The 25297-nt window shown below is 49.8% G+C and overlaps 8 protein-coding genes across 8 annotated transcripts, besides 2 other annotated features; 3 read left to right on the forward strand and 5 right to left on the reverse strand.

The window, feature by feature from the left end:
• Nucleotides 1-587: 587 nt before the first annotated feature.
• On the reverse strand, nt 588-2178 carry FPSE_03078 (uncharacterized protein; the record flags this gene model as incomplete). Its single annotated transcript, XM_009256197.1, has 5 exons — nt 588-1085; nt 1137-1380; nt 1436-1584; nt 1638-1909; nt 1989-2178. 5 exons carry the CDS (start codon nt 2176-2178, stop codon nt 588-590), a joined length of 1353 nt encoding a protein of 450 aa, XP_009254472.1.
• Nucleotides 712-746: a microsatellite.
• A 912-nt stretch (nt 2179-3090) lies between the features above and the next one.
• Nucleotides 3091-6160, forward strand: FPSE_03077 (uncharacterized protein; the record flags this gene model as incomplete). Its single annotated transcript, XM_009256196.1, has 2 exons — nt 3091-3377; nt 3433-6160. 2 exons carry the CDS (start codon nt 3091-3093, stop codon nt 6158-6160), a joined length of 3015 nt encoding a protein of 1004 aa, XP_009254471.1.
• Nucleotides 6161-7476: 1316 nt separating this feature from the next.
• Nucleotides 7477-7496: a microsatellite.
• A 19-nt stretch (nt 7497-7515) lies between these two features.
• Nucleotides 7516-10213, forward strand: FPSE_03076 (uncharacterized protein; the record flags this gene model as incomplete). The annotated part of the gene is made up of 5 exons (XM_009256195.1): nt 7516-7567; nt 7812-7840; nt 8229-8417; nt 8600-9086; nt 9147-10213. The coding sequence occupies 5 exons, from the start codon at nt 7516-7518 to the stop codon at nt 10211-10213; spliced, it is 1824 nt and encodes a 607-aa protein (XP_009254470.1).
• Nucleotides 10214-10823: 610 nt separating this feature from the next.
• FPSE_03075 (uncharacterized protein) lies at nt 10824-14114 on the reverse strand (the record flags this gene model as incomplete). The annotated part of the gene is made up of 3 exons (XM_009256194.1): nt 10824-11052; nt 11101-14008; nt 14057-14114. 3 exons carry the CDS (start codon nt 14112-14114, stop codon nt 10824-10826), a joined length of 3195 nt encoding a protein of 1064 aa, XP_009254469.1.
• Nucleotides 14115-14325: 211 nt separating this feature from the next.
• FPSE_03074 (uncharacterized protein) lies at nt 14326-17001 on the forward strand (the record flags this gene model as incomplete). Its single annotated transcript, XM_009256193.1, has 5 exons — nt 14326-14328; nt 14426-14496; nt 15043-15138; nt 15188-15215; nt 15265-17001. The coding sequence occupies 5 exons, from the start codon at nt 14326-14328 to the stop codon at nt 16999-17001; spliced, it is 1935 nt and encodes a 644-aa protein (XP_009254468.1).
• A 237-nt stretch (nt 17002-17238) lies between these two features.
• Nucleotides 17239-18398, reverse strand: FPSE_03073 (uncharacterized protein; the record flags this gene model as incomplete). The annotated part of the gene is made up of 3 exons (XM_009256192.1): nt 17239-18031; nt 18090-18255; nt 18308-18398. 3 exons carry the CDS (start codon nt 18396-18398, stop codon nt 17239-17241), a joined length of 1050 nt encoding a protein of 349 aa, XP_009254467.1.
• Nucleotides 18399-20938: 2540 nt separating this feature from the next.
• On the reverse strand, nt 20939-21366 carry FPSE_03072 (uncharacterized protein; the record flags this gene model as incomplete). The annotated part of the gene is made up of 2 exons (XM_009256191.1): nt 20939-21251; nt 21302-21366. 2 exons carry the CDS (start codon nt 21364-21366, stop codon nt 20939-20941), a joined length of 378 nt encoding a protein of 125 aa, XP_009254466.1.
• A 600-nt stretch (nt 21367-21966) lies between these two features.
• FPSE_03071 (uncharacterized protein) lies at nt 21967-24638 on the reverse strand (the record flags this gene model as incomplete). The annotated part of the gene is made up of 6 exons (XM_009256190.1): nt 21967-22227; nt 22277-23458; nt 23509-23647; nt 23699-23922; nt 23970-24245; nt 24297-24638. 6 exons carry the CDS (start codon nt 24636-24638, stop codon nt 21967-21969), a joined length of 2424 nt encoding a protein of 807 aa, XP_009254465.1.
• Between the last annotated feature and the right edge of the window lie 659 nt (nt 24639-25297).

Genomic DNA, 25297 nt, shown 5'->3' on the forward strand with positions numbered 1-25297 from the left:
AGTTGTAAGATGGAAGCTATGCGACCCCCGTTGCGCGGCTTATCAAAGTGGGATGCGTAGATCTGGCCTAACGCACGTCGGGAGTGATATTCCCCGACATCCCGATTCCCCTGTCATCCAGCAATTGCAGCACGAATACAGCACAAGTGATGTATTTTAGTAGCACCGTACTCTAAAGAATGACGCTGGCAACTTTCATCACTCAATTGACCCAATTGTCGTGTCTCACGAGTTTAATCTGGTACAATCGTCAACTTCACACATGTCTCACTTTGCACATGGCTTCAAGTAGAGCGAGAACGTCCAAGTTGAATAATGCCAAGCTACGACAATACTTCCTACATGCAACAGCAAAACGAAACAAAAGCATCTAGCAAGTAACCCAACCGAATAGCCAACTAGTCACCATTCGCTTGTCCCTCGAAGTAGTGAACCATCGCTTCGATAAGTTGATCGAGCTCCACACGTGACATGCCTCTGATGTAGTCGTTCATAAAGGCCAGGTCCTCAGCCATTGTGCCCGAGTCAACTGCTGGCTGTCCATCCCTAGTTTTGGCTGCAGCTTGGGTCCCTTCCTGATTGGCCTCCTAGTGCCCGTTTGTTGCGGCCGAGGTAACTGGCTGAGGAGGACGCTCAGGACCATATGCTACTGGCGTCGCTTGATCGTTGCCTTGTGTTTCTTCCTCTGTATCATCGTCGAACTCGCTTAGCTCTTCTTCTTCTTCTTCTTCTTCTTCGCCCTCTTCGTCCGAGTAATCGCTTTCGTCGCCCTCGTGTCCTCCGTGGCTATCCGAGTAACCGCTCTCGACAGTGTTGACCATGCCGGGTGGCACCTTGCGGCCCTGCTGTTGCATCTGCTGGATGATGCTCCTGAGCTTCTCGGTCTTCTTCTCGGCGGATTCTGTCTTCTTCTTCCAGTCCTGCCGTTCTTCGGCCATACGGATGATGTTGGCAGCTGTCGCTTCTTTTTGCCGCTTCAAAGCCTCGTTCTCCTTCTCTAATCGCTTGCCTTTCTTAGACATGTCCTCCATCTCCTTACGAAACGATAAAAATAAGTCATTGCTGTTGTTCAAGGTATCCTCTACCTGCTGTGCGCTTAGTCAACAGGCCGAACTATCCCGCTCGTGCCCACTCACCTGTTTGAACTTATCGACGTACACATTGAGTTGATTTCTAAGCTCAGTTTCGGTCTTGGTAAAAGCTTGGACTTGACCTTGGAGGTGTCGAGCCTTGGTTGACTCGGCCTCGGCGTTTTTCTTTTCTCTCTCGTATCGCGCCATGTGGTACTGGACCTCGAGTTCTTTGGTACGCATTAGCGAGTGGAAATGCAGCTCTCGTAGCTCGTATTGCTCGATAAAGGACTTGAAGCGGACCCGGAATCTGCAGAACGAGGGTTAGCGGGCGGGCAAGCTTCGAATATCATGAAGAGCCTTACAGTTCGTCGACTTCCATGTCTACAACTTGTTTCTTTGGCGTATCCTTTTCTTCTTGGTACCCTTCAAGTTTCGATAATAGAGTGGCGTACTTCTCGTCCCAGTGTGTGTTGTTACGCTTCTGAGTTGTCTGAAGTTCTTTGTTCTCGTTCTGACATTTATAAGGTTAGCCACTGTGCGTTGCAGACCACCTTCGCCACAAACCTTCATCTTATTGTTATCGCGCTGCAATTCCCTGCAAAGCTTCTCTAGCTTCTCCTTCAAACCCACGGTCTTGCTCAGTTCCGTTCGGCTTGCATCTCTCTCCTTCTGCAGGTTATCTCCACGTCGCTTGTTCTTCTGATTCTCACGCTCCAGTCGTCGCATGTCGGCGAGGAGCTCGCTGGATCTCTTCGTAAGGTGATCGATTTTCTGCATATTGTCCATCTTACAAACCTGCTGAAGAAGATCTCGATTCGCCCTTTTAACTTCACGTTCTGTAGCGCCCACGTATCAGTATACATCGTTCCAGGCTTGCTGGGGTGTCGGCGCTGTGGATAGCGAGGTCAGACGCACCGATCTCTAACTCTTGATCCTTCTCTCCCGCAGCATCCTGCTCCAGCTGCGATATACGCGCATGGAGCAGGCGCGAAGCCTCGTCATTAGGCATATTTTTCTTTCCTTTGGTTTTCTTGGCTGTTGCGGGTGGGTGAGCGTGGCCGTTGTGCCCGTTAGTTAGATGAGCATCCAACTGGCCCGTAGTCATCGCCGATTGAGCAGAGTTGGAGGCCAAGGCAACGGACGACAATCGTTCAGGCGGGGGTCACGGGGTGAGGAAGAGCCGGGGGCATCGAAGCGGGATGATTGTCGATGTTCGCAGGTGGTGGCACTTTCGAAATGGTGATGACGGACAAACAATAAAGCAAACCAATGTTTGGTATCGGCTATGCTACGAGTGGGCGATGTTAGTTGGGTTCACGCAAGAATTGACCACCATGCAATACACTTGCAGCGCAGAGAGGCACGTTGAGTGGTTGGAGGAGGCAATATCTTCGTACCTCGATAATCTCTGTGTGTGGGAAAATAGCAATACGTATCAATGCTGAGCAACGACGACGGTGCGACCTGTGGTAGATATGTAAGGCGCACAGCGTAGAAGACAGGACTCGTTGGTCATTGAAGATACTGGATAGTCGCTCTAGGATGTGACAGGATGGAGGGCTCATGGAGGCTTGGAGCATGGCTAGGTTTTGCCATGGACCGTTGTGGTGCCTGCTAGCAGGTGCTAGGTGACTAGCAGATGTGGGTGCGCGCTTCTGGCGTAACTGTTAGTAGCCCAACTGCCTGTAGCAAAATTTCGTGGGCTTGAACTATCGCACAGCGGTCTTCCACTGACTGGCGCCACTGGAGCACCCACAATTACGGCATGGAGCCTTGGCAACTGACGTGGGCTGGACCGGGCCTTCCATCTGCTAAGGCGCTTGGTTACAAAGCAGAGAACCCTTCCACTTTTTCGGATCATTCATTACGTGCAGCAAAATCTCCGTTGCTTCTTTAACGACATTACCTATCTCCTTTGATATAAATTCCTCGTCCCCACGATTTGTACAACATTTATTCCTTGTTTATTGTATTATTATATTTTCTTTGGTTTGTCTTTTAGTTATTTCACGCCACAATGCTTCGCAACGCCGCTGCTGGCGCTCGCAAGGCCGTGACGGAGCTGTCACAATTCCCAAAACCTGGCGAGAAGCTCCATGGTTTCACCCTTGTTCGATCCAAGCATGTCCCGGAGCTCGAGTTGACGGCTCTACACCTTCAACACGATAAGACCGGCGCCGATTATCTCCATATCGCTCGCGATGACAGCAACAATGTCTTCTCAATCGGCTTCAAGACGAACCCACCGGATGATACCGGTATTCCTCATATCCTCGAGCACACCACGCTGTGCGGTAGCGAAAAGTACGAGTCGCCTTGTTGGCATAAACATGTAAGGGCCAAAGACTAACAGCTCCAGATACCCGATTCGAGATCCCTTTTTTAAGATGTTACCACGAACGCTATCGAACTTCATGAACGCCTTCACAGCCTCGGACCACACGTTCTACCCCTTCGCAACAACCAACGCGCAGGATTTCAAGAACCTCATGTCTGTGTATCTGGACTCAACGTTGCACCCACTGCTCAAGAAGTCCGACTTTACCCAGGAGGGCTGGAGAATTGGGCCGGAGAACCCCCTTGCTGAGGACGAGGCGAGTAAGAAGCTTGTGTTTAAGGGTGTTGTGTACAATGAGATGAAGGGCCAAATGTCGGATGCTGGCTACCTATACTATATCCGATTCCACGATCATATTTTCCCCGATATCAACAACTCTGGCGGTGACCCCCAGAAGATCACCGACCTCACGTACGAGCAACTGCAAAAGTTCCATGCCGAACACTACCACCCCAGCAACGCCAAGGTCTTCACCTATGGTGATATGCCGCTGATCGACCACCTCAAGCAGGTTGACGCGCAGCTCCAAGCTTTCGAGAAGATCCAAGGCGACAAGCAGGTTCATGAGCCAGTCACTCTCAATGGCCCCAAGGAAGTGACCCTCTACGGTCCCCTCGACCCCCTTGTTGATCAAGATCGCCAGTATAAGACGTCCGTCTCATGGATTATGGGCGACACCACTGATGTTCTCGAATCATTCTCCCTGGCTCTTCTCTCCACTCTTTTGATGGATGGTTACGGTTCCCCCCTATACCGTGGTCTTATCGAGGCTGGTATGGGATCTGATTGGAGCCCCAACGCCGGTTATGATAGTTCTGCCAAGAAGGGGATCTTCTCCATTGGCTTGACTGGTGTCCAGGAGGGTGATGTGTCCAAGCTCAAGGAGAAGGTTCAGCAAATCTTGCGCGATGCGCGCAACAAGGGTTTTGACAAGACCAAGATTGACGGCTCCCTGCACCAATTGGAGCTCTCACTGAAGCATAAGACTGCCAACTTTGGTTTCTCTATGCTGAACCGTCTTAAGCCAAAGTGGTTCAACGGTGTCGATCCTTTCGACTCATTGGCATGGAATGACACCATCAATGGCTTCCAGGCCAAGATGGCCGAGGGCAACTACTTGGAGGGTCTTATTGACAAGTATCTCCTCAACGACAATACCCTGACTTTCACCATGGCCCCTTCAACAACTTATGGCGAGGACTTGGTAAAGGAGGAGCAGGAGAGGCTTTCAACTAGAATTCAGGCGGCGATCAAGGAGGCTGGAAGCGAGGAGAAGGCGCGAAAGCACTTTGAGAAGCAAGAGCAAGAATTGTTGGTCGAGCAAAACAAGACAAACACCGAAGATCTTGGTTGCTTGCCAACTGTCCATGTCAAGGATATTCCCCGAAGCAAAGAGGCTGTCGTTGTTCGAGACGAGAACGCCAACGGAACCAAGATCCAATGGCACGAGGCACCCACCAACGGCTTGACATACTTCCGTGCTATCAACACGCTGGAGAACTTGCCAGATGAACTTCGTGAGTTGGTTCCTCTATTCACTGACAGCATCATGCGCCTCGGTACCAAGGACTTGAACATGGAACAGCTCGAGGATTTGATCAAGCTCAAGACTGGCGGCGTTTCAGTTGGATACCACTGCACACCATCTCCCACAGATTTCCATGCTGCCAGTGAGGGCATCATCTTTACTGGTATGGCATTGGACCATAATGTTCCTGTTATGTTTGACATCATTCAGAAACTTGTTTTGGGAACCGACTTTGATAGTCCTGAGGCTGCCCTTAGAATTCGCCAGCTTCTCCAGGCTTCTGCTGACGGTGTTGTTAACGACATTGCATCAACCGGACACAGATTTGCCATGGGAAGCGCAGAGTCTGGCCTCACCCGATCTGCGTGGTTACGACAGCAAGTGTCTGGTCTTTCACAAGTGCAGCTGGTGACTTCGTTGGCCAGCCGCCCTGAGACTGATAAGCTTGAGGACGTCATCTTCAAGCTAAAGCAGATTCAGAACCTCGCACTTGTCGGTGGAAATCTCCGCACCGCGATCACCTGTGGCTCGGAGAGCGTTGCGGCAAACGGGGCTTCGCTGCAGAACTTTGTGGGCAACCTTTCTCGTGACCCCTTGAACTTGAAGAACCCTTCGCCCCGACAGCTTCCCAAGGATAGCAAGACCTTCTACCCTCTACCTTACCAAGTCTACTATGGTGGATTATCACTGCCGACCACTTCATACACATCGTCAGAGGGTGCACCTCTTCAAATTCTGTCTCAGCTCCTCACACACAAACATCTCCATCATGAGATCCGTGAGAAGGGTGGCGCATACGGTGGCGGTGCTTACTCTCGAGCCCTGGACGGCCTCTTCGGCTTCTACTCTTACCGGGATCCCAACCCCCAGAACACCCTTAGCATCATGCGAAACGCTGGCCAATGGGCTGTCGATAAGAAGTGGTCAGACCGCGATTTGGAGGAGGCCAAGATCTCTGTGTTCCAAGGAGTCGATGCGCCCAAGTCTGTGAACCAAGAGGGCATGGGCCGTTTCCTCTCGGGCATCACCGAAGAGATGAAGCAGAAGAAGCGAGAGCAGCTTCTGGATGTTACCAAGGATCAGGTTCGCGAGGCTGCGCAGCGTTACCTTGTCGACGGACTGGCCAAGGGTGAAGGCCGAGTGGCTTTCCTTGGAGAGAAGCAGGCGTGGGTTGACGGCGAGTGGCAGATTCGCGAGATGGATGTTAAGGGCGCTGAGTAAAAGATTTACGACTAAAGAGCTTATGACGGCACTAGAGACGGAGGCGGCAGCGTGCTAAAAGGATTGACGAAGCAGCTACAGCCAGCTGTATGACAACATGTACGATGAAGTGTAGACTACACAGATGAACAAAGCATAAATGACTCTCCTCACGTTGCTTCGCAGCGGAACCCTGATTGAATATGGGGGTTTTCAACCTCTAGTTACGCGTTCAGATACGATACATCTTTTTGCCTATTCGATGGCTTAAAGATCACAGAGCAACGCAAGAACATACACAAACCTCTCCCCTTTTCTTTCTGTTTACTTTGACTCTTGGAAGCTACTTTTTGCACTGGCTATACTATAGGAACCCTCGGGGCTGCGGAGCGAAAGCACCAAGCACGATGTGGTTTTATGATTGGTATAGACTGGACAGAGATGTGGACGACGGGATTTGAGGTGATGGGTTGGAAAGGAGAGACGGTAGCTCGTTCTATCAGAGCCGGAGTCCTTGAGCGATGGATTTACTGGACTAAAGAACAGAGTACATATATTGAACATTGTCTTTGATGTATCAAAATATCAAGACCTCGGTATCCATATATTATGTTTGAAAATAAATAAGCAGATACCTTGGATGGAAGATTCGTGTCCTGTGTTGTGATTGCTACTTTGATGTTGTCGTGTACCTGGCTTAGTGGTGGGTAGCAGCAAAGTTGGCCTCCTAAGTCTCAGGGTACAAAAATAAATAGTCTAAGAAGCCTAGTCCAAGTGGCCTACGAATTTCGTCTCATATATTCCCAGCAGCCTATTTCTCTGATACTTTGAGGTGCCCGGGTAAGAGTTGCCAGATATACGGATACTATCCATGCTATTCTTACAGCCGGATACAAGCCGATTCGTTGAATAATTTACGAAGAGGCCTATCCCTATGTATCCGGACATGCAGAGGCATTATTAATGGAACTCTTGGATGGGGAACATGACGATGTGAAAGTTAAGCTTTGACTGGGTCTGTCTGTCTGTCCATGAATTATTGTCCAGGGGGCTAGCTAAATGGTGCCTGACCGCGTAAGGCTGGGGCTTGTTCCCGCCTAGGATTGTCGGGTGAGGCCCGTGAGGGTGAGTCGTACGGTGACTGTGACTGTTTATGCTACTGAGGGAATTATCGGGACTTGTCTACCAAGTAGTCTTGGAAGTTGGCATTTGAAAAGTGACATGACGCCTCCATTGTAACCCGTTCGGTGACTCTGTCGGTCAACGGCTTGTTGATGTACTATAAATGTATAGTATCCGGAGAGAAGACGGAATCCGATATTCCTTTCTCAGAGGGCTGCATTGCATTGCATTGCATGTATAGAGTACTTCCATACATGGTCATGTTCTCCTTCCTTTCTTTTTATGCTCTCGAGATACTGGAAAAAGGTGAGAAAAAGAACGCCACAGAATTGCATTGTGCCGTCTTGCTTGGGGTTTGAGTTGGGTTTAGCGCGGGGTTTAAGAGGGCCTGAACCAGGGATAGCTCTTTAAGAATCGAGATGGATCATGGATCATCACCGCCAATTTATTTACAGAACCCGGATTGGGTGGTGTTTACGAGGTCATGCCACATGTCAATTTGAATTCTACAGGAAGAATCCTAAACATTATTATTGCTTGCAATTAGTAGCATTGACAAGTACCTCTACCACTGTATTTGTAGGTCCTTTCTTGTTGATAGCCAGGCACGTCTACCTCTCTAAGCCTCCCTGTGCTCCGCCTGAATCACCCCCTGTAGATACTGCCCCTCTTGTAAACGTCACAGTGGAGGAATAAAAATTTCTCTCACCTCCGTATGGAGATCTCGAAGCGACCCGACCGAACGACCTAGACCAAGACTTGTCTCCTCCACCTTTTTTCCCCCTTGCCGAACCAACCATTGGAAATAGAATCAGCACAGACTTTACCTGCTTGCAAGGAAGGGGGAAAAAATACAACCTCCATCTTTTCTGTGTTTGGACAAGACTAGATAAAAAGGGCGCCGTCTCCCCCCCATACTTTTTTTCCTTCCTCCCCCCCCTTCCCCGACTACTTACTTTCTGTCAAGGTCAAGGACAAATCGTATACTTTTCCACACCGTTACAACAGTACCAAACCCGTTGGTATCAACAGCAAAACCGTCCGTCTTCGTTTGAGCAACTCTCCCCCAGCTGCTCAATACCTCCACCACAACTCGACCCGCCTTTGGTCTTTAAAAGGCAACATCTTCACTACGGCTCCTCCGGCCGTCAGCTTCGTCAGTGACAAAGATTTCAGCCTCTGCAAGCCCTCCCACATCATCAACGCGATCCCTCCTCCCGCTGCTATTGCTGCTCGACCATAAGCTCCTCGATCTCTCTGTCTTGCACGGTCCAAGACCCGACCATCCTCCCCCGTCGTTCTTCGACACCCGTCAGCTGCCGCATAGGAGGTACTTAGAGGTTCTTCCTCTCGCCGAGGAAGAGTCGAGGAGGCCTCGCCAAATCACCGAGGGATCAGTTCATCGCCGTTCCCGACCACCCTAACATCATCCGATTCTTCGGTTACACTACTACCACACTTGCACATCAAGTCAATCAGTCAGTCTCCGGACTCAATCCCTCGTCAACAAACTCCCAAAACAAAACCCCCGCAACTGTTTGGGATATGGTTATGGCAACGGCTGTCCTCGACACTTACAACCACAATGTCAATCATCCTCATATCGCATTAAAGAAACCCATCATCCGGGATTCTATTGAGCAACATGACCTGATTACCCCAAAGCAACTCATCGGCCAGGCTCTCCACCAGCGCGTGGAGGCCATTGACCATGAGATGTGTGAGCCTGGCGACGAAGATACCTTCTTCGTTGCCGACCTTGGCGAGGTCTACCGCCAGCATCTCCGCTGGAAGAAGAATCTCCCTCGAGTCCGGCCTTTCTATGGTAAGCAATACAAGCTTCTCGTGTAACACCCTGTTCCACAGCCACTAACACATACACTAGCCGTCAAGTGCAACCCCGATCCTCAGATCATCAAGCTTCTATCTGAGCTCGGCACCGGCTTCGATTGCGCCTCCAAGACCGAGATTGAGCAGGTTCTGTCCGCAGGCCTCAGCCCCGACCGCATCATCTACGCCCAACCCTGTAAGACTAACTCGTACGTCCGATACGTCAAGTCTGTGGGCGTCAAGCAGATGACTTTTGACAATGCCGACGAGCTCTACAAGATCGCCAAGCTCTACCCAGGAGCCGAGCTCTTCCTCCGCATCATGACCGACGACAGCGAGTCCCTGTGCCGCTTCAGCATGAAGTTCGGTGCTGCCATGGACACCACCGAAGGTCTCCTCGCCCTGGCCAAGGACCTTGGTCTCAACGTTGTTGGCGTCAGCTTCCACGTTGGCTCTGGTGCCTCGGACCCTCTCGCCTTCTTCAAGGCCGTTCGCGACGCCCACACCGTTTTCCAGCAGGCACGCGACTTTGGGTTCGCCATGCGCACCCTCGACGTTGGTGGTGGCTTCTGTGGCGACACCTTCGAGGCTATGGCCAACGTCCTCCGTGGCGCTCTCGACGAATTCTTCCCGCCTCACAGTGGCGTCGAGATCATTGCCGAGCCCGGTCGCTACTATGTTGCTACGGCCTTCACCATTGCCTGCAACATCATCGCTCGCCGCACTGTCGAGGACCCTACTCTCGATGGCAAGGGCTACATGCTCTACGTCAACGACGGTGTCTACGGAAACTTCTCAAACATCATGTTTGATCACCAGCAGCCCACCGCCAAGATCCTGCGCACTTCTGGCAAGACCCTCTTCGAGACCGCCGCCGCCGAACCCACTCCCGTCGGCGAGGGCTTCGAATACTCCATCTGGGGTCCTACCTGCGACGGTATCGATCGCATCACTGATAGCACTCGCTTCGACCCCATTCTTGACGTCGGCGACTGGCTTTACTTTGAGGATATGGGCGCATACACCAAGTGCTCTGCCACTCAGTTCAACGGCTTCTCCAACGCTCACGACGTCATCTACGTCTGCAGCGAGCCAGGTGCCAAGGCCCTTCTCGGACTGTGATCTCTGCAATGTCACAAATGTGCTAGACTAGATCTTTCTTTCTAGCCAAACGCTTTTCTTTCGTTTTCTCTTTGGGGAATCTTTTTGAAAATTTGGTTTTTGAGATCCATCAGAATCGATGGCAACTACAGTATGTCTGTTCACATGAGAGCACTAGAAAAAAAAAGACAAGAAAAGAACTAGATAGACTCGTTAGACTTATTTTCAATACTAACACAACGTCCTTCTTGAAAAACATCGTGATGGATCCCCAGTGACCTCCACTTAGCACATGAATGCACTACACGTCCTTCGACGAACATTCACGATTCACAAAGTGAACGCTTGTTTAACTCAGGTATTTATTTGTTCATTAACTAGCAAATATACACGCCCCTGAGAATGCCAAAAATGAACCAATATGGTGCTGTATCACAGCCCATCGTGCTGGCGCCTAACTCCTTGCTCCGTATCCGATCCCATTTGACCTGGTGGCCAAGGAGCCATAGTGTACATGCTTCTGCCCATGAAATGTTCATGGGTAGACAGGGATTAGTCGGAGGGTAAAATAATACATGGCCTTTCAAATGCACCCTTTACCAAAATGTACAGGTAGAATGTTCCTATTGATTTAAGAACCACGGAAAAGGAACTGCATATCCGCTGGGGTAAGCGATTCCATAGCCTTGTCGTCAGCGTTGACAGTAGAATGGATCATGTTGGTCTTCTTCTCTTGGATCAGCACCATTCGACTTTCAACCGAATCTTCAATGCAGAGACGGGTAATGGTGCAAGGTCGAGTCTGGCCAATGCGATGGCATCGATCGGCAGACTGCCATTCTGCAGCCGGGTTCCACCACCTATACAATGGTTAGTCAAAATTACAAGGGAGGAATCGAAAAACTTACGGATCAACAATGAAGACTCGAGAGGCTTCGGTCAGATTCAGCGCCACACCACCGGCCTTGAGTGAAACGAGGAAGCACTCAACATCCACGTTGTTCATGAAATGCTCAATAGAAGCCTGTCGCTGAGCAGGAGTCATGCTGCCGTCAAGCATTACTGTAGTGATACCAGCTCGGCGCAGGCGCCACTCGATGAGCTGCAACATGGTGGTGAACTGGGAGAAGATGATTGACTTGTGCGAGGCATTGTCAGAACGGAGCTTGTGTAGCTCATGAACAAGAAGTTCAATCTTGGATGAAGAGGTCCAGTTCTCCATCTTGATTCGGTTGATGATCGAGTTCTTCTTGACAAGATTCTCGTCCTGTTCAATTTCCGGCTGTTCAAGGTCGATCGATAGGGGGATATGGCAGCGAGGGCAGTCAGGCTCATCAGTCGAGCGGACGTAGCTACCAACACAGGCCCGGCAAAAGTCGTGTTTGCACCTACTGCGTACCGTATCCTCTGCCGGCTCATCACAAATGCAGCAGACAAGGATATTCTGTCCTCCCTCGGCATTCTTCTTCAAGAGAAGGTCGGGATGATCAGCAACTTGTCGCATCTGCATGATGAGACCAAAGATATTGGCATAGTTGTTGAGGAGAACACCCTGTGCGACGTAGGTATCAAACTTGCGCTGACCATTAGTCATGATACTGTTGGCAAAATCATTTTCAACCTCGCCGAAAAACTGACGATCAACATAGATTTCCTTGACAGGTAGCTCCATAGAGTTGGTGTGATCCTTCTTCAGTCGACGCAGCATGATGCGATCCGTCATCAACCGTAGGCGCCCAAGAGCCGTTTTTCCAGGCCCACGGTTTCCGTACTTCTGAATGGGGTTCAAAAGTTCTTGGTTGAAAACCGAAACATGCTGCATACCTGCGTGTTTGCAGCCAGAGCAGCGGCTGTGTTCATCCATAGACCACTCAAGCGTCGAGCAAGGACACATCTTGCACAGATAAGACGCAAAGGGAGCGATGTTCAGGAAGCGAACGAGAGAGAAGAACTCGCCAATTCGGTTCTGGAGAGGTGTGCCAGTCAAGCACCATCGGAAGGTGGTCTTGAGAGCAAAGCATGCTTTGGCAGTCATGGTGGTTCGCGTTTTGATGCAGTGTGCCTCATCCAGAATGACTCGGTGAAAGTTGATGGCGTGAATGACACTCTTCTCCTTGTAAATCCCATCCTTGCGCTTGAAGCCTTTCTCTTGCTTGCGGTAGATGGACTCGAGACTGTTGTACGACATCATGATCACGTCGAATTTCTTGAGCTGACTGACGGTTATTCCTTTGGTCTTTTGGTTCGTCCCATGGTAAACGAATGTCTTCAAGGTACCGTCAGTATACGACTTGATCTCCGATTGCCATTGCATTAAAGCAACAGGGGGCACGAGCACCAGCGATGGGAGCTTTGCAGGGTAATCTGACATTATCAGAGATACAGCCTGAATGGTCTTGCCCAGACCCATCTCATCGCCGAGCAATCCACCCTTCCACTCTCCCCTTTCCATCTCCGTCATCCAAGCTAGACCTTCAAGCTGAAACGGCTTGAGTTGACGTGAGATGTTTTGAGGCTGGGCGGCTTTTCCGGCCTTGAGAACAGGCCTATCCTCCAAGTCTTGCCACATCGTTTTAATCTCAGGATGGTTCTTTTCCAAACGCTCTCGTTCCCTAATATGGCGCTTGCTTCGACCCGTGAGGGAGTTGAAACCTCGTCGGCTTCGAGAGATAGCAGCAACATTGGTTCTGGCAGCATCTCCGTCAGTATCGCTAGTACCGGTGTCAATGGCAGATGTGATGTTGTCATAGTCAGATGATCCGACAACCCCCAACGCGTTTTCCAAAGCATCAAGTTCGTCGCCTGAGGGGCCGTTATGCAACGCAGTTGTCATATCAGAGGGCGGAACTGTAGTGGCAATACCATTTCCGAGAGATGCTGTGCTCGCGATGGCGCGTGCAGGGAGTTTTCCCCTTGACTTTCGAGATCTGAGCGGCTCATCGTCACTGGAGGCATACTCATCTCCGTCTCCCTCACTGCCATCATCATCCGAAAATTCCTCGTCCGCATGTGAGCTCAGTGACGAGAGCTCTTCCGAATCTAGCGCCGCTGCAGCAGCGATTTCAGCATCCATGTCGATGTCTTGATCGTCGGAATCAGGGATAACTCTCTGCTTCTTTTGTGGACGTCCTCTTTTGGCGGTTGTATCAGTCAACGCCCGTTCTCGCTTCACTGAGGTTTGGGCTGGAGTGGCAGTAGACAAAGACGATCTGACACTTCGACGGATGGGGCGAGTTGGTATGGTCGGTAGTTGTTTGAGCTCTTCATTCTGAAGACGACGGGCCACCTGGGCGTCCCGGGAATTGTCGAGAAGATCATCATCGTCATCCTCGGAATCTGCAATCATTCTTGATTTGCCCTTGCCCCTTGTCATCGAATAAGCACTGTTGCGCAGCTCCCATTCGCGATCAGTAGCAAGTGAAGCAGAAGTAGAAGGGCCAGGAACAACAACTTCAATCTTGACATTGCCGCCTGCCGCTGGGGTGGGTACTTTGCTCGAGGCCGGAGTTGAATAATCACTCTCTGAGTCGAGATCCTTAGGGGTGGGCACTGAAGATCCAGACTCACTTTCGGCGACAAGAGCCTTACGAGGACGTCCACGTTGTCTAGCAGGGACAGCGCCAGGAGCGGGTGACTTTGCAGCAGGCGATTCATCAACAGAAGCGACACTCTTTCTTGGACGGCCTCTTGGTCGTGGCCCAGATGCCACCTGGACTTCTGTGCTTGGAGCTGGGGTCGATGCAGATGAGGTAACTTGACTTTTTGTTACAGCTGAACGAGTCATTCGGCCAGATGCAACAGATGGCTCTCGAGAGACTAATTCTTATTAGTATTGCCAAAGTATTCGATCAACAAGACGCTCACCATCTGTCGTCGACGAGGCTTCGGGAGCGCCCCGAGTCGAAGGGCGACCACGAGCCATGATGTCAGCTCGTGCAGGGGTGCGATGTTGACTTTGATGAGATGAGAGATGGCTGCACGGTTATGAACGAATAAGAAAGAGATCTTTTGGAGATTTAATCCTTTCAGTTGAGTAAGAAAAAAACCCAAGTTTGAAGCCTGACGATGGAAGGCGAAAGACGGCAGTTGTGGGAACCCCTACTTGTTGGAGGTAGTTCACTAATGCACAAGTGATGGTAAGTGACCGTGAATGTGAATAGGCAGCTACAAACGAAAGTCACTGTGGGCAACAGCAAACAAACAGTGAAGCAGTCAAACAATTGAGATGAACAGAAATATGTCAATAGAGAAAATCTCAAAGACCAGATGAACAAAATTAAAGTTAAGACGAAAGGGAAGAAAAAGTAAGATGGAGGTTTGAGGCAAGTCGCCACCTGCTCCTTTTTCGGGGGGCGTTCCTGCCGCCTAAGAGCCAACAAGCCAACACCAGTTCTCAATTCACGATTCACGGTTCACAGTGTCGGGGGAAGGAACACCCCGCTACGCGAAGGCACGTGTCAGGGGCAGGGGGGCCTAATTGTCGATCTGATTGGGGTGCATCGTACCTGATCCTCGATTTGCCACCAAGAAAAGTCCATCAGGAAGGCGATCTCGTCACGTGACACGGTGTCAATCTCGTGCGAGGGGGGCGGCAGCGGGAACGCCACTGTACCTACGGACCTAGGTTTGCTTGAGTCGCATGAATACACTTTTTGCGCCGACTCCTTTTCAAGCTCAGCCTTTCCTTTACTACCCTCATTCTGGTCCTTGTCATTGTCGCAAAATCCCAAGGAACACTCCCCTGGGTGAATCTTTCGTTTTAGAAAGCGCATCACTCTTTTCGTCAACTATGTAGGTTTCTCTCATCAACGTCATTACTCTAGGCGGCGATAAGCTTATCATATCTGCAGGGCGCGATCAACGAGGAGCAACAATCAGAACGCCCAAGACCAAAATGGCCAGACCGGACAGAATGGAAATCGACCTGCCCGTTCTGTCACTGGACCGTAAGTCTTACCATGGCCAAATAAACAGTATACACTAACATTATAATAGGCAGTCGGCTTTGACTGATTTCTTGGCCGTGAGTTTACTGCCATGACACAATCACGAGTATACTGACCACACCTTAGTCGCACAACATCTCTGCTGCCCAAATTCGCTCCACTGCTGACGCTCGCCGGCGACAAGCTGCGGCGGAGGAGGCAACAGAAGAAGATGTGAATGGAAATGGGGAATCTTCTGCAACTGGCGCCAGATCTGGGCGTCATGCGGTTCGTAGCGACGAAAATGAAGTCTCTTCAAAGCGCAAGATGGAGGAACAGAAGACGCTCGCCAAAATCAAGGAGAGCAAGGCTTTCAGGAAGCGTAAGAAGAACACGGACGAATCGGACGACGAGATTGCCCGTGCAATCATGGAAGAGGGCACTGGCCCTTTGCCTGGACAGATGGAAAACTGCGAAATTTGCGACAAACGATTCACTGTCACACCCTACTCGGTCGCTGGACCTAACGGCGGACTGTTGTGCTCTCCTTGCGGGAGGGAGATAGCCAAGGAACGACAAGGCGCACCAAAGAAGAAGGTCAAGAAGCAGGCTGCCGTTGGCGGTGTTGGCAGACGTCGAGCGATTCAGAGTCGAATCCTAGATGGCGATGTTGGCACCAAGAGCTTAGCTACTCTTTGTGTTCAGACTCTAGCCAAAAATGTTGATCTGGCTGACAGTCTTGGAGATCTACCAGAACATCTCGTTGACAAGATTGCACGGATGTTCTCCAAGCGCCGACTGCTCAAATCCGAGACTCTGCCTCTCTTCGTCCAGCCAAACACCGAAGATGTTCACATCTATGATGGCTCAAAGCTCACCGAGTTCGACTACATGTCAATCTTCCAGATCGCCCCACGACTTCGACACCTCAAGATTCGATGCGGCATTCAATTCAAGGACGAGGTCATGGACTATCTGTTGACTCGTGACACTGCGTTGGAGACGTTTTATCTTCATGGAGCGAACCTTTTGAGTGAGGAGAAGTGGCATGAGTTCATGCAAGCCAAGGGCCAATCGTTGAAGGGGGTTCAAGTATACTACACGGACAACCATTTTGGCGATGACAGTATAGCCATGCTGAGAGATCACTGCCCCAACTTGAAACGACTCAAGGTCGAGAACAACCAAAAACTCACCAATGATGGTGTCAAGACGATTGCAGATTTGGCATCCTTGGAGCATCTCGGGCTTCAGCTGCTGCACAAAACACGATCTGATGCTTACGTCAAAATCATCCGAAGCATCGGCGTCAACCTTCAGACTTTGTCTCTCAAGATTGTCCCCGATATTGACAATGCCGTGTTGCGGGCCATTCATGACAACTGTCGATCTCTCGTCAAGTTACGCATCACTGATTGTGAGGTCATGACCGACTTTGGATTTGTTGAGCTGTTCACCAACTGGGATAACCCTCCGTTGCAATTTGTGGACCTCCAAAAGTGCCGACAGGTGGACGCGACTAGGCCTCGAGAAAACCCCGACAACATTGGTCTTTGCAGCGACGGCTTCAAAGCATTGATGGCTCACTCTGGTCACAAACTTCGGGAGCTCAACGTTCATGCGTGCCGCCATATTTCCCGGGAGGCTTTTGAAGAGGTCTTTGACGAGAATGCCCAATACCCCGAGTTGAAAAAAATGGAGATCAGCTTCTGTGAGGAGGTGACCGACTTCGTCTTGGGTTCGATCTTCCGAGCTTGCCCTAATATTCGGGAAGTCAATGTCTTTGGGTGCATGAAGGTGAGAAATGTCCGCGTGCCTCGCGGTGTCATTCTCGTGGGTGTCCCTAATGCGCAGGGCATGATGATGGTAGAGGGGTCTGATTGATTGGTTTCGCGCTGTACCAAAAAGCGAGAGCCCATTTGGTGATCTTTTGGAGTTTGCAGTTCATGACTGATTGTTTTGTCTCAGTCGCACGATTTACTTATTGCATGGCGTATGGATGGATGGTTATGATGCATTTACACATAGCTAGGTAATGAATTTCACTTTATCATGCTTGCACCAGAATGGTATTCAGAAATATTATTATGGTAATTATGTCGTTAGTGCGTAAATGTCATACTATGATGAGCGGCTGGCGTGAGTCTTGATATACTCCTTATCCATCTCAACATAGCCGTTGAGCTTCTTCTCGAGCTCGGCATCTGTCATGGTAGCCCTCTCTGAGATGCTCTCACGCTTGGCGCTCCTGTATCTTCTCCATGAGATGCCGCCAGCAGAGCAAGCATCGGTTTCCTGGAAGTAGTGGAGATGGGCATCGATATCCAATCCGAGTGTTCCACCGTTGCACTGGAGGTTGGCGGCACCCTCACAGACCTTGACATCGTTGATGGTGTAGTTGATCTTGTCACCTCCGCTACCAGACAGCCAGTACTCGGGGGATGTGTGTCGGTATCCAAAGATCAGAGGGGGGAGACGAGGCACGGGGTCCTTGGCGTTCGTAACGCGGAACTCTCCACCAGCCTGGTTCGAGACAAAGGCAGCGAGCTGCGTGTTTCCAACTCGGGGTGAACCGTAGGTGTAAATGTCAAGGGGTGTTCCACCAACTCGTAGGTTCGCGCCTGCTAGTGTAGCTACAGCACCACCCAGGGAGTGACCTGTGGAGATGACCTTGAACGAAGGGTTCGCCTTGCGGGCCTTTGCGACAGCGGCGGTTGCTGCGGCTGAGATCTCGTTCCAAGCTCTCTGGAAGCCTGCGTGAACACCACAGCCCGAGGTTAGGCTGCAGTCGTCCTGGTCGAAGTCGAGGTTGGTGAGCCAGTTGCGGATGTTGATGCTACCACGGAACGAGACGACGATCTCCTTGCGTGTAGGGTCGGTAGCGACGTAGCCGCCGATTCCAGTCCTGGATCCACTGAGAGAAAACGTGTAAGCTTGGAGTTGGTGATGTTTTTGTGCCGGGTGGGACTTACGTGAAGGATGCCACGATGGTAGCACCGTTGGACTGGACAGTTGGACAGCCGTTTCCGCTACAGGTGACCTTTGCACCGGCCGGGGCTTCGGAGTTGCAGTATGCTGCGGCGCCGTGTTGGATGTAGAACTTGAAGTTGCCAAAGTCGGTGGTAGAGACAGAGACAGCTAGAGACTTTGTGAGTATGGGGTTTGTGGTAGGAATGATGATCGTGTGTACCTCGTTCATCGAGAGCCTTGGCGTAATCTTCAACGCTCAGAGGGCTGGCTACCGCAAGGGTGACAACTGAGAGGAGTGACAGGAGATGCATCTTGACAGACAAGGGACGGGATCCAAGGGTATAAGTGAGTGATGGATAGACAAGCTGTGACAAGATGGGAACTCCCTCAGAAAGGATACTGAATACTGAAGCTGGCCTGGGGTATCCTGACTTACAAGAACACCATATCAACGAGGGATGAGACAGCTTATATATACATCCGTTATTTGCTTCTAGTCTCTAGCTTCCTCTCATCACAATACCCGCCCAGACTAGTCAATGTCTCTCATGCCCTCCATCTTGGCAAACTCGGTCGGTCAGGTAAACGCCAGGGCCCGAAAACGAAATGATGAGCTCCCAACCCGCAGTACAGTCAATGCCCATCATGGTGGGTTGCTGGACTGAGGGCCTGTCCTGTCACCCCGCATTATCGACTACACATCCCAGCAACAAATAATCGTCTGCTTGAAGAGGTCTCAAAGTTATTTTTCCTTGGTCCAATTCCGCGTTGGGCCCGGAGTAGGCTTCCAATACGGGTAACCACGATCTCGGACCACGTGAGGGTCGTGATGGGATGCACCGATGCAGATGGGAAAAGGTGGGCCACAGGGGTACCCTTCTCAGCTTCAGTTACATCCTGGGAGGAGCAGGGCAAGGGCTGCCAAAATGTTGGGATAGGACTAGGACTGTCTCTTGAGTTGAGTTTGTAGAGGTTCGTATTGTATAACCCTAAGGGTTATAGAAGCAAAAGAAGAGAGAGAAAAATATTCGAGTCTGATGACCAAGTCATGAGCGAGAGAAATGGTTGGTCCATAAGTCTGAGACTGCTACTTTGGTGTCACTGTGATGAAGAGGCCAATTATAGTACATGCTATAGAGTTGACACCAAGCGATTTGCCGCCCAGGCTATGTTGACAGTTTTGACCAACCATCTTTCATAGAGCGACTTGTAACTAGTTATCACTTGCATTCTTTTCAACACGATCGGCCAATTCATGGCCTACAATACGGGCAGTGCTGCAACCCTTTCGCTTTAACCCTGCCTCAGCCTGACTTGACCGCTATGAATGCATTTATGTCCGGATAACTAACTGTCAATTAATTATCGCAACGGCTGCATCGTGAGGCGTCCACTCTAAAAAGGGCCAGGGGTTGTCTGCGTTTCTGGCAGAAAGACAAGGGACTTTTTGTTTAGGCTGCGGGTTGGTTTCTGAGAAAACAGGTTTTGGACGGGGTACTCGACTCAATTGGGACTACTATCTATAACTCGATGCGATATGTAATCTGGAGAAGAGTAGCAAGTGCCGATATCTGGGGTTAATTGAAATACCGAGTTGGTGACAAGAATACCTAACCCATCAATTAATGAACTGCATCTCGCTTGTCCGTTTATGTCGCAACGATTCAACGTGGGTAAGGCACACAATACAACATATTTAGATTCACATGAATTATTTTTATTTTTATTCTTTCTTTTGTAAAAGCAACGTCAGTTTCAGCTGACTGACATTTGATTGTCTTGACACCTACCCCTTTCATCACACTACACACCATCTCATCACCCTCTTGCTGCAAGGCGGGCCGATGTATGTACGTACAGTAGCAGTAAGCTGCAATTCACCACACACACCATTGTCAGCATCTTTACTCTAGAAGGGATTGGATCCGAGACAGAGATTATGAGCAACACCGTTGGCCAGACTCTTAACGCCTGGAACTATTTACTCAATGTCAAGTGAAAACATGAGTACAAGTTCTTGAATACCAACTAGACGGACTAATTAAATGCGCTCCAATCGTACAGGCATCTCAATTCATATCCGATTCTTCCGTCTTGTCGCTAGGTTCGTTAGTCAGAAACTCCCGCTTACTTAGTACCTAACTCCAGCCTACGTAGCACTTTGTACCTGATGATCGACAACCCCAAGACCTGCAGGTGGTCACACTAGAAAAAACAAACCGAGGAACACAGACGAACCCAGATGCATATTTTCTCGTCCTGACTAGAAGCCTGTGATTCTCACTCTTTTTCGATGCGGGGTTGGAGACACTATTTCCCCGCGTCGTGGTGGTGTTGACTGCTAGTTCCGGTGAGCCAGACCCAAACCAGTGCTGCATTCATCTATCGGAACTAGACATCGTTACAGCACATATCTCTTTCTCGTTTGAGAATACCTCCGGAGTCAGGTGCATCGAGTTTGACACCTTGGCGCTTCTCCAAGCTTCAATCTTGCTTGCTCTCCTTCCAAACTCGACGTCGACCCCAGACTGCCGGCTTCAATGACGTTCATGTAAAGTCTGGAACTGGCTGTTTGTAATTCTTTTTGCATGATATACCCCTGTTTAAGCTTCAGCTTTCGATATGTGAGTTCGGCATCACGCCGAGAAACCATCCGTAGTGTGCAAGATCTTTTTTTCTTTTTTTTTTTGGTAGTCTTTGTACAGATTTCGTAACACACGAGGGTGGCTGAGAGACATCTGGATCCCCCAGAACCACCGTCCTCTACCCCTTTCCCGTATCGTACATATGCCGCTGCGGCTTCATTGACGTGTCATCCAACCTCCTAAATGTCTCAGCAGGCATGGGTCGCCTACTGGGCAATGTTCCTTCGGCCCTTGATCTTCCTCCTGAGTAGAATCCTCCTGCCCGTCTTGCTTCGCTTTCGGACGAGGAAGCCATGTCTGCGCTTCTGCACGAGTCTGGTGTGTCCGTTCATGGTGTTTCGGGGTCCGCAGCGGATTTGCATGCCGCCCAACGCGGGGTGTTCTGTGATGGCGCTTGAGGGCACGATATCGGCTGAGGCGGCCACTGAGGGAGTGAAGCTTGACGGGAGAACACTTCTTCGGATTGCGCCGTTCATGGGAGTTAGAGAGGGTCGCAGAGGGACAAGGGTTGTGAATGTCCTGATGAGGTCAGTGATAGTTTTTTGATAGAGATATGTCGAAGGCCGTACCTGGGCGATTGAGCCAAAGACTTGGTCAAGACGGGGCGCGCGAGGCGCGTGATTGAAGAGAACATTGTGTTCATTGCGATCGTCAGCACGCAGCACTCAATAGACTGCGGCTGATGATGAATTGATTCGGACGAGTTGGTGATGTTGAATGTCGAAATTTTGAGCTAACCTCGGAATCCGCTGCTATCCAGAGTGGGGCAGCTTACCCTGTACTGTGATGTCAAGTCCAGTGAAGTGCAGATATACAAATAGTTACCAGTATTTAGTTCTTATGTTCAATTAATTTATCCTTCTCGCTTTCATTGATATAGTCATGACTTGATTTCAGTCTTTATCCTAAGTTGTGTTTAAAAAGCAGGTACTATATTCCTATCGGCCTTCCCCCTCCACCACAAACTACATACATGTGGAAGCGTTTCTTTCACGAAATAACTACCAGTAAGACTTCGACCACCCATCTACTACCTAGGATAGTACTTTTAGGAGGGACTTGGTTATTCGCAGTGAAGCACGGAGTTAACGTTGGTCACCCCTAGAGCGCCGGTCACCCTTCTAATTGGCCACATAATGTATCATAACCGTTAAACTCATGGCATACTTACACGCCTCCCATTTCATCATGACAGCTTTCTCTATACAGGTATCAATCAAACTATTCTACACTATCAATCTCTCTCCAAGCTGGCCGTTTGTCGTGTTGCCCTATCCACGATAGCAAGAGCACCACGCAACTTCTCAATATCATGCTCAAGCTCCTTTCGTCTCCGAGCAGTATTATCATTCTCTCCACCAACTATCCTCATCTCTTCTTCAGAAAGGCCAAGGATACGGTTCGTGCTGAGTCCCCAAACTGGACCATCTCCAGCAGTTACGAATGACTGGATAACATGCATGTTGACGTTGCGGATAAAAGCATCCAGGGAAATCTTGTCAAGTTAGCATATAATTTCTCACACGAGATGTTTGGTCTCTTACCTTGTAGTACACTTTCAGGACGTCATGGACATCGATGACCATGTTCTTTTGCAGACTGGGATGAATTGAGTTAAAGCAAAGGGAAAGATTGCTGTCTGGACCAGTATAAGAGTTGCTGAATGCTTCAAAGAATCTGAACCTTCTCCAGTTCAGAATCTCATCTCCAAATCGGGACCCGGTTGATTGCAGTCTCGTACACTTTGTCTCCATCTCGCAGTGAGACTTGCAGCGATCGTACGCTCGAGCCTCGGATCGACAAAAAGATGACCCCAACAGAGCCCTAAGTTCCCTTGACATGAGCCCTGTGTCTCCCTCGAGTGGACACACAGCATCAAGTATGGAGCTCGTACAGCTACTAACTGCTGAAGCAACCCGCTGGAGGTGACACTCTGCAATGGCCGTCCACTTCTTCACTTGCTCTTGATACATATCCGGATATATATCCGGGTTGATCACGCCATCAAGTTGAGATACCTGATACATGGACAGTCTCTCATTGATAGTTCTCATGAGATCATCTGTATCTCGAACCTCGGATAGACCAGGGAACGCTTTGTTCAGAGAGGGATCAACCTCCGTCATGGGAGTTTTGCGAGTATGCGGGGGTAGAAGTCGACCTTCAGCACTGGCCTCTGCCTGAAGTGCCATGCGTTCCTCAATCAAGACCAGAGGGTCGACATCAACATCTTCAAAGTGCCAGGTCCCACCGTGAATTCGCATGAACTTGTCAAACTCTGCATTCAGGCGGCTGACTTCCCTGCAGATCTCCATACTGGGATGAAGAAAACCAGGACGGTCGAGGGCTATTTGCGCCTTCTCCTCGTACTTCCGAACAGTTCCAACAACGTACTGTTGTCTCGCGGCATGGCTTAAACGAGGTTCTCCAAGCATGGCTTTTTCTTGCAACCTCTCTTCAAGGTTGTGCTGAATTGTGCTGCGAAGTGTTGGGAAGCACTCTCGGATCTTTGAACTCAGAAGAGTTCCAAGATACGACTTGGCTGCCGAAGACCCTAGACGTCTCTGGGAAACCAAGTTCCAGGGGGCTCTACCAAATAGCTTCTTTTCTGCGACGCTGAGGTCGAAGGAATCCGGGTCCTTGTCTGCTCTGTTCCGAACGAGGAACCAACCATCACGAAGACTTCCGAGACTGTGGGTGGAGTTACCGGTTGCAATTGATACAATCTTGTGTGATGTTAGCAAGGTGAGTGAGGGTGTGGAGTAATTAGCCTTACCCTCTTTGCTGCTTCAGGTTCGTGCTGTACCATATCGCACTTGGTAAAAACGCCGACAAACCGGCCCTGTTTGATAGGTTTCTTGGCCAATCTCAAGATCTCTTGCCGATCAAAGTCTGTAGGGGCATCTACAACGCAGCTTTGGAAGGTCAGCATTAATATGCCAAAACGAGATCACAGTTGAACTTACATAACAATGTTGTCTTCGTTGTTCATGTATTCTTTGACCATATTCTCAACCTTGGCTTGGTCCGTCTCGTTAACGGTGGAAGCATTCTGAAATGTGCCTGGAAGATCGAGAATACTAAAGTAGGAACGCTGCGGACCAGAAAGTTCGACTTTGAGAACCTCTGCGACAAAGTTCTTTCTATCGTCTCCCAAGCCTGTTCGGAGGCCCATGAATTCGGTCGAAATCTGCCAGTGTTAGTCTCAATGGCAAGCGAAATCGGTGAGATATTTACCTCTTCAATGACCTTGGCGAATCTCTCTTTGGTGAGGATCTTGCCATTGCACTCGTAGTTCCTGATGTTGTCAGATGCAGGATCCAAGCCAGGAACATCGACTTCAGCCGGATCGATTGTGATGCGGAAATAATCGTCGCTGTCTGGTTCTGTACGCCGAGAGACAATACGGGTGGGAAAACGAGTGCAGCATCCGCTGTCAACGGGAAATGGGATGCCAGTCAAACTCTGCAGAAGAGATGATTTCCCGGAAGATTGGCCACCGACAATAATAAGCTATCATCTGTTAGCAAGAAGCGACATATTGACTCTCAATAGTAGGCTTACTTGAGGAATGTTCAATTCCCCAGCTCCGAAGGACTGAAGCGCATCGATGGCATCGAACAGTATGCGGTTATGCTGACTGTCAAACGGGTCTTCTGGCATGATGCTTTCAGGCTCCTTTCGAGACGAGGAACTCTTGGACACGTCCGATTCAACAGTTACACTCGGAAGAAGTGAACCATTTGTTGTTGTTGTAGCAGCATCGTCGAATATGTCCCCAATACCCGAGTCGGCAGGGGACTTTTCCCGCAGGTGTCTGGGACTGTCCTTGCCAGGGACAAGTCCATCAGTAGACTTGAAAGAGGTTCGAGGGGGGGTTACAGGAGAATCAATTGGGCCAGCCATGATGAATTGCGAAGCTAGTAAACAGTATGAGAAAGATTTGATTGCAAGAGAGAAAAGGAAACAATGATATCTGGATAACAACTGAGAATAGAGAAATGGTTTGACCCCTCTGTATAGGCTGGATATCAAGTTATCTTATAGTTCACAAAACCACATGCATATCATATCACATCACAGTAGCAAAGCCGAGGAATCTCCTCAACATGGTACACGAAGAAGTATGCAGGTCTGCACTGCCGTCACATCAACCTTCCATGCAATTAGACGCCAGCCACTATTCAAACCCACATGAAGTCAAGGATTCATCACATTAACGCGATACTATCCCGGTAGGAGAGCTTCGTTACTCTTTTCCCATTGCAGATCATTGCGACTCTTGAGTACGGCTCGATATCGAACCAACAACAGCAGGGGTTTGTAAAGTGTTGTTCAACGACCATTGCCAAGCACAAGACGGAAACAAAAATAGTTCATAGACCATATAAAGTTTAGGTAAGAGGTCACGTAGTAACTGACCAACAGTTTATGAAACGCTGGATAATGACGTTATTGGCTGGTGTTATGCTGTTGGTAGTTCCGTCTTGTTGGTTGTTGCAACTCATTCAGCTTTCTGCAGGGGTTGAGTGCATATGCATAGCCTCCCAGAAGCTGAGAAACCA

This window comes from Fusarium pseudograminearum, chromosome 3, assembly GCF_000303195.2.
Source record: "Fusarium pseudograminearum CS3096 chromosome 3, whole genome shotgun sequence".
Taxonomy (NCBI): Eukaryota; Fungi; Ascomycota; class Sordariomycetes; order Hypocreales; family Nectriaceae; genus Fusarium; species Fusarium pseudograminearum.